This window comes from Protopterus annectens, chromosome 2.part1 (genome assembly GCF_019279795.1).
Source record: "Protopterus annectens isolate FY-2018-M chromosome 2.part1, PAN1.0, whole genome shotgun sequence".
Taxonomy (NCBI): domain Eukaryota; kingdom Metazoa; phylum Chordata; order Ceratodontiformes; family Protopteridae; genus Protopterus; species Protopterus annectens.
In genome coordinates this window covers 1,431,538,575-1,431,550,317 of record NC_056729.1, presented here as the reverse complement: position 1 = coordinate 1,431,550,317, position 11,743 = coordinate 1,431,538,575, and the positions used below count along the sequence as shown (strand labels likewise).

Here is an 11,743-nt window from a genome sequence, read left to right as displayed (position 1 = left end):
AATAAATATAACGCTTTCAAAAGTGACCGTGAGACATTTAACTAATAAACGTGTGCTGAAAATGTTACAGGTTTCAAAACAGCGTTACCAAAAACCGCATACAGCGCTGTTATAAACGGAATTATGCAAAATTCAAGGCCGAAGTCGCATTAGGATAGTAGTAATAACCTAGTCTATCATCTTGCAGCAGTTCTTGTATTCCTCTATATAAATTACTAGGTGTCGTTCAATGGTGGCAGACAGTACTTCTGGTTTACGGAAGCTATATGTTAATGTGAAAATTCTGCTTTTAACAATTTCCGCGTTGTTTCTCATTTGGTCGTATCCTGTGCTCTTTGTTCCTGAAACTGTCCCTGTAGGCAAAGTATTTCACGGGGCGCGACCCTATTGCTGAAGGAGTTTTTTTGTGTAGCTCCGAGTATTTTATTCCCTGAGTATTTACTCCAGGACGTCCAAGTAATAAGAAAGAATTGGAGTAGTCGAAGACAGGTTCAGCAATCTTAACAAAAGTACTAAAAAAGTCCAACGTTTTAGGGGAAGTCCCAAGAGGAAATTCCCACCCTCTTGAAAGAGTACTGTATTGCGTAATGTGCATATATCTGGCTTTTATGATTCTTGAGTAGTGCTTGCATATTTGCTGGCGGTACTCTTTCGTTATTGGGATTTTTTGTAGATGAGCAATAAAAACCTTAGAGCTATATTTTATGTTTTTTTCTGTTTATACTGCCCCATAACTATGTGACAACTCCTCGGCGCTCGCATTTAAAGAGTTAGCTGCTATCGGCCTTTGGATTGTAATTTAACGGTGGCCTCTTTTCTGTGTTTTCTTTTTTTTTTACTCGTTTCCCCAACAAGTGACCTTTTAATGCTTACAATGTCCTCTATAAGTAATGGAAGTACTGATGTCATGATTTTACGATTTAAACAGTTGGAAGATGTAGTGGAAGCATTGCAAAAAGAAAACAAGAGTTTGAAAAACAAATTACGGACTTTAAGCACTTTTAGCACTTTTTACCACGAAGCGCGACAACAGATGGGGGAGCTGAATACACAATTATCTACTAAAGACAATGTTATTGAAGATCTGAAGGCTAGGCTAGCTAGGTATGAAGCCACCAGTGTGCAAGTAGGGGGAGAAGAACGGCTGATAACTTTTGGTCCCTCAAAATCTTTAGTGGAAAACTTAATTGAGGAGCTCGCCAAAGTAAAACAACAACTCAAAGACTCCGAGAAGCAAGTTGGCACTCTCTCCCAGGTAACCACGCTTTGTTGTATAATTAAGGGCAAAACCACAAAAAGTGTTTGATTTTATTCATTGAATGTTTTCGTGCCGGTATTGCAGCAAGGTACGTGCCTCTCAACTGCACACATTTGTGCAGATTTTTGCATCAGATACTTGGTCTCTTTCCCATAACATTTGTGGTTTTCTGGCAAATCACGGAATATTGAAGTAATTAAATAATGAATAATGCCATATGTTTGTGTTTCAGACTTAATTTCCTTTCCTTCAGAAAATGCATGCTAACACAAATCCCGTTCTAACAACTTTCTAAGTTTATAAAAGCAGTTGGCTTTCCATTATTTCAGGCTTTGTCTAGATTTCTTGCATTACGAGGTTGAGAGCTATGCCCATTGGTGGAGTTTGTGTAGTATTAGTGTAGTTACATTTAATTTATTTTTTAAGTTTAGTAAAATTACCCTTCACAACAGTTATACTTGCATACCCACTGTAATATTGATATGTTAATTGCTTCTCTTCTGGCTCTTTAGTGTAATGGGTCATTATTTTGTATCTTTTTATTCCTGTAAAACTTCCATTTATTATGTGTTGAATGCTGATGCCAGGTGTGTAGATAGATTACCACTGTGTTTTCATATCTGCATTCGGAAGTGGTAAATATGCAGAATATCTTAAGTACCTGAATTAAATTGCATTTTAATTTGACTGCATAGTTATCTTCCCCTGTTTAAAATTGTGTAAGCTTAAAATGACTTCTCTATGAACCTTGCACTGCAGAGACGCTGCTCAGATGAACTCCTGAAATGCAACATCCCAGCTATCTGAGATGATAGTAGTACATGGTAGATCAGGCTGATGCAGATCTATCTATCCATCCATCCATCCATCCTCAACCCCCTTTTTCCCGTTTTACCCATGGGGTCGGGGTTTCACTTCAACAGTGACTATCATCTTAAGCCAGGGGTGGCTAGCCTTGCTGTGGTAGTTCATCCGTACCACTCACCCGCACCTACGTCCAGTTTAGTGTCCAGTCTACCCACTGGCACTTAATTATGACCATTTTAATGTATTTTATTTTTATTATTTTTTTTTTTTATTTGTTAATTGAGTCCACTAGACATTTTCTGGGATGATTCAGGAACACTTTGTGGTTAAATAACTTGCTCAGAGTCACACAGTAGATACATGGAAGTGGAAGGAATCCTATAACCTGAACTACAGAAAGCAACTCATCAGCAGCTCAATTTCATTGTGCTAACTTCTGTCATTCATTATAAACAATCACTTTTGGTTGACCAGTAGAAAGAACCATACTCTTAGAGCGAAAAGAAGAAAAATAAATAAATAAATACATTAATCAATACACAGTGTTAAGGTAGTAATGACTTGGGTTTAATATCATATATTGGCTTTGCAAAGGTATTGGGATAGATACAAAATATATGCTGTTACAGACTCTAGTCACAAGAGGGTCAGCTGTCCATTTATGTCTACACACATTTTATATAGATGCCAGTCAGTATTGTTGATTATGAAACAGAATTACATCAAATGTTTTCACAGACTGCACTAGTTTTCTTCCTTATCAATACATACATTTAGAAATAAGCTTAGAGCTAAATTAGATATCCTAAAATCAGAAGAAGGTGCTTTACAGGTGATTCTTTTGACACCAGGGTTAGTCTAATTTTAGTTCTAGATTTTGCAGAATGGATCTTCGTGTACAACACTGATCACTTGTGTTATTTATAGTATGCACTTATGCAGTTGCGTGATCACGTATGTTATCTATAGTATGCACTTGTATGCCTTGTACCATATTTTCTCTTTTAACTGTTGATACAGGTGCACTTATGGCCAAGTACAATATGCTTGTAAGCAAGACTGATAAAGATGTTTTTTATCCGTTTTTGTTTTCAAATGATATCAAATGTCATTGTTAGAAGAGAATATTCACTGCCAACATTAACCTGATGACACTTGCTTCATCTTAAAATATTTGCCCATAATACTTTTAAGTACTTCCGGTGTTCCTCTAGAAATTGTAATGAACTCTCTCTTAAGCTGTCATAATGTAAGCATCCTGTAGAGGGGGATGTATTCATATTTCTTAAAAAAAAACATAAATGTTAGATTTATTTCTAGTTAGTACTGTCTGACGGTGGTGCAGTAGTGCTGTCACCTCACAGCAAGAGGTTCCCCCTGTTCTGTTTTCAGCTGGGGTGCCTTCCGTGTGGAGTCTGCATGTTCTCCCTGTCTTTGCATAGGTTTCCTCTGGTGTGTTCATTTTCCTGCTATATTCCAAAGACATATGCAGTATGTGGATTGGACACACTAAATTGTCCATAAGTGCGAGTGTGCATGTGAGTTTGTGGTATGGAAGAACAACAGCGGCAGGGCTAGCCATACCATTCAGCAATATGAACCTTGGCTGTAGTTTTGTCACTGTTAAAGTGATACCCCGACCCCATGTGCAAAAATGGGATTGTGGATGGATGGGAGGATTGTGTGATTAAAAATGCGATTGGATGTCTGTAATGTACTTTACTGACATGTTCATAGTCAAGTCGCTTAAATACTGTTTGGCCAATAATCCAAGTATTGGAGCAGTCCTTCTTCCATTAAAATTGTGCCTCTAAAGAGGAATGCATGTATAATATCAGTATAAGGATTATGGAAGTGGGCTAACAATCTTAGGCTGCCCCCAGTAGACTGCGGCACTGAGCCAATGCAAAAGATTGCCTGATGCAGTGTAAGCATAATAGGTGCTTTGGTAGTAAATTTTATTAGTGCAGTGAAAGTGAAATTTTGGGCAATTCTAAATTGCTGCCATCCAGGACATGCATTTCCTGTGTTCTTTCTTTACTGTCAGTGCATTCTAGGAGCTTCTAACAGAGTTAATCTTAAAGTCAGCATCAGAATATTATACATGTGGTTTACTACGGAATTCACCAGATAGCCCGGTACCTATTTCTTCTATAAATTTATGCATGTGCATATTATTTATTTGCATTTACGTAACTGGAAAGTTTCACTGCCATGGCAGGTTCCTTAGAGGAAAGACCCAAGAAGTATGAAGTACTTGTAATTTTTGCTCAGAATCATAGTCTGTACTAAAAGGAGCAAATAAGTGTCAAACTCTATTCTTTAGGTTTGCATTCCAGCACTTTTACTCACTGAAAAAACGTCCCTAGTCACAGCTGTGACCTGTTAAGGAGTGTAGCTGCTGATCTTCTGTTTAGAAGCCTATGTATTGTTTCCAGGCACCATTTAAGTGTAATTTTTCCTCTTAAAGAAGACCATTATGAAACTGAAATTCAGTTTTTATTACACATTCATTATATTAAATATGATAGCATTGCATATACTATTTCATTTTCACTAATTTATGTTTTGTAAAGATTGACATGGAAAGCAGAAGTAATTCTTTCATGTAGTTTGACCAGTTTGGTACCTGATATAAGTTATAAATCTTCTTTTAAATCAAATCTTTTGCATTTCGCCTCTATTTCAAGAATTGTTTTATGCTTGTTTCATTCATTCCAAAGTTTGCACTTTACTTTTGATTGTGCAGTCTCCTTGGAATGTCTTTTTGAAAAATGTGGCTGTAGATTTTCCTTGAATCATCAGTCCTTTATCTGGTTTATTTCAGTCTGTAGTCCAGTATCTGTCATTTATTTTATTATTTACTTTTTGTTATGAAGATTGTTTTTCATTTGCATTCCACGTGAGAGTTTATAGTATCCCTTGGTATACTCAGATTGTCCTCGTCTATGCTTGCCCCCCCCCCCAAGTTTGCATGTGATTCATTCATTCATTCATTCATCATTGCATTCATAATTTATTTTCTAATATGATACCTGTGTTATCATATTCATACAAGTAGTGGAGTGACAGCCTATCCTAACAAGCATTGTGCATGAGGAGTAAAACCATTTCTGTATGGGATGCTAGTTTGTCACAGGTCACGCACACCACAGAAACATGGGCAAGTTAGAGGATCACAAATTCACCTGCCCACATGTCTTAGGATCATAGGAAGTTACCAGGCTATTGGCCCTGAGACCCTTAAAACCTAGCCAAGAATTTAGCCAATGTTCCAACAAGTCAGCACCTTCGGCCACTGTCCAGCAGGACACAGGTGAAGTCCCAGGGGTATATTTTCTGTTCCCCATCCAGTTATCCAGGTTGCACTTAAAAAGGGTTAATGAGGTACTCTGCTTGACGTGGAGAGGGAGTCTGTGGGGCACAAATCTGTCCCGCCAACGAGTCCTATTGATGTCACAGACCAGGTTGAGGTTGTGTGTGCAGGTTACTCCAGTGGAGTTTGACTTGCGGATATGCAGCAAGTCCCATCAAGGTGGGGTCTGAGATTGCTTTGAAATGTGGAAGGAAACTGGAGCACTCACCCACATGGATATAGGATTGACATGAAGGTGCTCTGAACAGAAATTATGCTAGCCAGGAACCAAACTGGTGAACTAAGCTTCTTCACTGTGCCATCCGAACTTTTGTTATCTTTAAGTATGTGACTTCTTTTACAGGCTATACATGTTACTTGCCTTCCTGTGAGCTGCGTCTATACTGTTATTATGTTGCTGTGAAAATTAGCAGATCAACACAGTATACGTGGAACCTTTTGCCAGCTGTCTACACAGATGGCAGATGATGATCTTGTTTTTCTGATGATGGTATTTTTAGTTTTACCTGCCTTTTCTGCAACTTTCTTTCTTGACCTTATAGATGATAAATATCTCTCTAGGCCTCTGCTGAAAAAGGGTTTTATCCCAGTCGGCCACAAAAGGAGCTGATTTCCCAGTAAACAAAGATAAATGTGATATCCCCATGCCTAGTTCCTGTTTTATTTTATTGCTGATGCAGCTTCTCCATTTTTTTCTTCTTCCTTTATTTTAGTTTTCCACATATACGTATCTGCATTACATTTAACCTGTCGTGCATTTTGCATTTTATTCTGCCATGCTTTCATGCTTGGTTTGGAGGTTGTTTGCATTCTAGAAAAGAAGACCGTTTCTTCCAGCTGTACCAGTTCATCACAAATGAATGGACCATGTCCAGCTCTGTTGTGTAGAGGGATAAAATACTAGAATATGCTATGAATAACCCATGTTCAAATAACACTGCAGATGGAGATGCCATGGGGTGGAGGGTGACTGTAAGCATCTGATGCCAGTTCACCCTTCCTGGGGGAAGGTTGAGAGGGTGGAGGTTCAGTCTGCTGCAGTACAAATACCTGCAGAAGTGTGAGGTGTAGTGCATAAAGCACCACAGGTCATGGTGGCAGCCACACTGCAGGAATCAAACAGGAATGGATATGTGATGCATGTGTCTCTATAGCGAACAACTGTAATGGAAATGGCAGCTTACAAGGGGAAGTGGGGTTAAGATGGGAAGTTTGGATGACCCACTGTCAGTGCCATACTCTTGCCTTTAAGAGAAAACGAATAGGTCAGTTAGACCTAATGAGATCTTGCCCTAAGCACCATTACAGTGGGTCTGGACTTGTACCCTGATAGGGAAAATGAATGAACCTGGTATTCAACTCCAGAGAGGAACACGTGTGTCTAGCAGTGACCAAGGTAGGGGCTTGATGGCCATTGGGACCAAAAAAATATAGCATTAGTATTCTTTAGGGAAGACTGCATTTACTGTTTGTGTCACACTGTGTTGTCATTGTTAGCAGTGCAACACCAGTCTCTTTACTAATCTGCTGTGGGAACCATGCGGCACACCTTGCTACAGTATAGCAGTGTTATGTCCATAGCCTCTCACTGGCTTATAATGTTGGTTATGAGAGAAGTCCTTTAGGTTAATCTTGATTACCTTTTCCCACTGATTCCACTACTTATAGCATGCTTCTAAATAATTTGTTTTTTTTTTTCCTTTAGAAATGATTGCCTGATTTTCCACAATATACCAATCAAAATGATTGATGAATGCAGTGTTATAATGAGTATTTAAATCTTCCCTCCTCCTTACATTCTTTGATTTCATTGAATAATCAACTGTGTGTATCTGTTTGTGGCATTCCTAATAATTTTTCAAGATTTCAATTGTTAGTTCCATCAGACCACAAAATGTTTTGCACCATAAATTTTCATCATTTTATTTACCTTTTTTCTATTAAAGGAGTAGGATTGAGCCCTTTCTCTGTGGAGTTTCTAGTCACTGTTTTTGCTAAACCCTTCCTTTCTTTCATTGGTGGGTACTAACAGAAATGTCAGTTTAATGTTGCAGTTTTTCTCATTCTTTCTCCTCCTACTACATTAAACCTCACCTTCCCTTGTTATCTTATTTGTTTTGGTCCATTTACTTAATGCAGAAAAGCAAAGGACAACAGTTTGGGTTAACTATCAGAATAAGATGATTTCAGAATTTTGGTATACTGCATATATTTGCAAAAGGCAGGAAAGGTTATTTCCTTACACATAGGTAGGTACTAGGTTATTGGCCCTAGGGCCTATACAAGCCTAGCCAAAAATGTACCCTGGCTTTCGCCACACAAGAAAATTATTTTCCTGTGCCCCTGTCAAGCAGAACCACAGAAGTGAACCCCGGGGTGAATAAAATAAACTGCCTCTGCAAGGTTCAAACCCAGGACCCTGCACTCCATACACAAAGTGATTTACCACTAAACCATGGCAGATATACATGCAATAGTAAGTTTATTTACAAATGCAATTTACAAAGGTCAGCTATAATATGTAGCTTACGTAAAGTTTTACCAACAGTTAACACAAGTGGAAAACATGTTCATGCTGATATTTCATATGCCAGCTTTTTCCAGGTTTGGCATCTAAGTGAAGAATTTAGGCTGGGAGCTCCTCAGGTTCTTGTGCTAATTCCGTCTGTCTCCATTAGCTTGCTGTTTGACCATGAGCAAGGTAGTTAAGTTACCAGTGCTCCTAGGTTAGCACCGAAAAGAGGCACTTGTGTCTGTTTAGCTAGTTCACAGGTAAGTAAATGCCACATTACCAGTCTGCTATTTTTAGGAGATTTCTTATAAATGTACAGTCCAGATTATTGTTATTAATTTGTTGTCTTTTACATTATTTCCTGTCTTAACAGAAAGAAGGCAGTCTGCCATCACAAAATCTGCTTTGTGGCTTCCTCCCTTCCACTTCTGTACATTCCCTGTACTTCGCTACCAGATAGATGGTTAATCAAGCAGATGTAGTTTACATACATTGGTGGCATATCTCTCAACCTCTTAAAGCAAGAAATCTGGGCAGAGCCATAAATAAAAGTGGGACAAAGGCCCAGAAATAGGGAGAATTATTAAATATTGCTCTTGCAAACCTAGAAGGTTGATAGAATAACAGGTTTTGCTTTAGATTGCATTTTCTGAAGGGTATGAAGTCTGAAACTCAAATGTTTGTCATTATTTTCTATATCAAAAAGGGGAGCCCAAAGAAATCTGGCAAAGAAAATAGTGACAGACTTACCTGAAACACAGCTTGAACAGATATATCACATCCATACTCAGCAAGTGCCAAATGAGGTCTGAGGTAATGCTGGGGACAGGAGGTATTCTAGGTAAGTGACAGAGCCTGAGCTACGGATCCTAAGTCTGGAAGAAGTGGCCAAAGTTGAACCTGAGGTTGGAGATGAGACTCATCAGTTGATGGATGAATGTAGAAGACAAAATGAGATCCCTAGGTTTGGAGTAAAGGAGTTCCAGAGAAAAGGAGTTCCACTGCCACGCATATCAGTTCAGGATAATTTCCAGTACCCAGGAATCTATTGTAATCTGATTCCACAGGAGAAGACAGAAAAAAAATTGACTCCAGGGTTTAAAGGGTGGTTAGTGTGGGGAGGATAGTGGGTTGGAAGTAGAAGATAGCCATTTTTCTTGGACTGCCTTTGAGATTGGGCATCACCCCCTTTTCTCTTTGAAATGACCTATCATTGTTTCTTGTACTGTTTCCCAGATTTGTGTGGGTATTGCTTAAAAGGTTTTCTGTGGAAGGTCCCGGGACTTCCAAGGGTAATTTCTGCTATAGTTACAAATAGAAAAATCTGTTTAACCACTTGGATGAGTGTGTCCCTCTCATCAAAGCTTCAACTAAGAGTGCCAAACAGTTCTTTTGGGGGCGGCCGCGGTGGTGCAGTGGTTAGCATTGCCACCTCACAGCAAGAGGTTCTCCAGTTCGATCCTCGGCTGGGGTGCCTTCTGTGTAGAGTCTGCATGTCCTCCCTGTGGTCGCGTGGGTTTCCTCCGGTTTCCTCCCACATCCCAAAGACATGCTGTAGGTGGATTGGACACTCTAAATTGGCCCTAGGTGTGAGTGCATGCATGTGTATGCCTTCTGTGGAAGGTTGGGTGCCGGGCTGGCAACTCGACACTGTAAAACTCCACTGCCAATCATGAGCAGACAGGTGATCTGCTGTGGCGACCCCTGACCGGGAAAAACCGAAAGAAGAAGAAGATTCTTTAATGATTTGCCACTAAGTTGTCAGAAAACTACTATTTCATGAAAAACGGAACAAAAATGTGAGACAAAAATATGGAGATTCTGCGATAATCTATACAGTTGAGAGGTATGATAAGTGGTGGTGTGTATCATAGATCACTGGCAATTGTGAAGTTAGGCAGACATGCTTTCAGGGTTTGTACTTCTGTTGATTTGAAGAGTTTGAAAGCTTTGTGGCATCTCAAGAGATGAACGATTATTCTATCAGATGATGGGAAAGAAGTGGAAGAGTGTGCTCAGATACTGATACATATGTTGTGGCAGTACATTTTAATATTTTATTGTATTGCATCAGAAAATGGACCCTTGGTAGAATAAGATGATGTAGAATGCAGTCTATCCTCTCATCTTCATACAGTTGATATGGTGAGCAGCATCCAAATGTGCCTCTTTGTCCTGAACTGATTGGGATTTGTAGATCGTTCCCAGTGCATCCTTATTACATGTAGACTTTTAGATATAAGAAGCAGTTTGTAATTAGCAACAACTAATAGCTTTAACACAAAACTACTGAAATAAAATTGCCTGAAGCCTTAGTCCTGGACCAGTGGTATTTTAATAGTCATTGCAGGATTATTTTTTGGAAATGAGCAAAAGGTACAATGAGAATGGCCACTGCTGAGAGGACTGCTGTTCTCTTGATGGAGCCTTGCTTAGCTAAGAGGAGAGAGAGAAGTGCCATAATGTCCTTTATCTACTGAGTGGAAGAAATGCCTTTGCAAAACAGATGTCTTAATAACAATGCATGCATTATAGCAGCTGCTCTGGAACAAGATTTTGTTTTTGGGATGTTGTAAAGTATTCCAAAGACATTTGTACATTACATATCTCGCATGGATGTTGCTAAATAGCAGCAAGTTCTCTATGTGCAGGCAAACCTAAATCTGATGTGCTCTCAAGTGGACTGTGATGAGAGCCATGCAGTTTTTACCACAGTGGGTAGAGAAAAGGTTGAACACATTGCAGAAGTGGAAGTGGTCTCATTCTGTGCATTCACTGAAGCTGTACAGTGACATATTTTAATGCTCCTTCCTGATCTTGATGTGCAAGTTAAGAGTTCAGAGGGTCCAGAGAAGTATAGCCTATTGCCTCTGTTTGAGAGGAGAATTATCCTTGAAGGTGATTGTACTGAACTTTTGCCTTGCAGAAAAAGATTTAGACCGAGAAAGTCTGCAGCCCTAGCCTTTTTAATGACCAGAAAAACACGACTGGTCTAATGGGACTGGATACTGGTTAATTTAGGTCATCTGCACCAGACATTGTACAGTGTGATGTGGAATGCAAAGATGGAAGAACTGGCAAACGAGGGAAGAACAAAATTGTACCTCATAGCTATTGTTACCCATTGTCCTGTTGAAGAATGTTCTTTCTCCACCCTCCTCCCTTATTGGAGTGTAGAACATGAACACTGTCCGCCTTCTTTAGTGGACGCACTGATGACATGCTGAGAACCTCAGCAGTCCTATGATAATGGACAGTTGGCTGCATCATGTATTCCTCGAACATGGCTACTGCAGTTGAGACTTATGTCTTGACCTCTCATTTGATTCTGTAAGTAAAGGTGGTATGTGGAATGGATATTTATATGAGGGGATGGGAGATTTTCCATGCATGAAAAGTAAAAACTTGTCTTTTTAATATTAATTGAAAGTTGTTTCAGATATATTTCTTTTGGGTGACTTTTTAGTTTGTGTTGCTTGCAGTGAATATTCCAGGATTATTTCCTGTATTTTGCAGGGCAAATCAGAAACAGGCTGCATGCTCTGTTTCTCAAGACCCCTGTCTTCTGAAAGTGTGTGTGTGTGTGTGTGTGTGTGTGTGTGTGTGTGTGTGTGTGTGTGTGTGTGTGTGTGTGTGTGTGTGTGTGTGTGTGTCCAGGGTAGAGAGACTGTGCTGTTCCTTTCTCATTTGCACGCACTTCCAGCACCTTGAGGCAACTTTTTTGTGAGTAGGATAAACAGGACAGTCGCTATCTCTGACGTACTGTCTTTGGGGAAATATTTTCAGTCCT

The 11,743-nt window shown here is 39.4% G+C and overlaps 1 protein-coding gene across 1 annotated transcript in view; it reads left to right on the top strand.

Annotated features, from left to right (window-relative positions):
• Positions 1 to 452: 452 nt before the first annotated feature.
• Positions 453 to 11,743, top strand: part of TNIP2 (TNFAIP3 interacting protein 2) — a 45,546-nt gene continuing 34,255 nt past the window's right edge. The window contains exon 1 of the mRNA XM_044062899.1: positions 453 to 1,255. Within this exon, the coding sequence (XP_043918834.1) occupies positions 866 to 1,255 (390 nt within the window). The 5' untranslated portion in view covers positions 453 to 865. The remainder of the gene's footprint in view (positions 1,256 to 11,743) is intronic.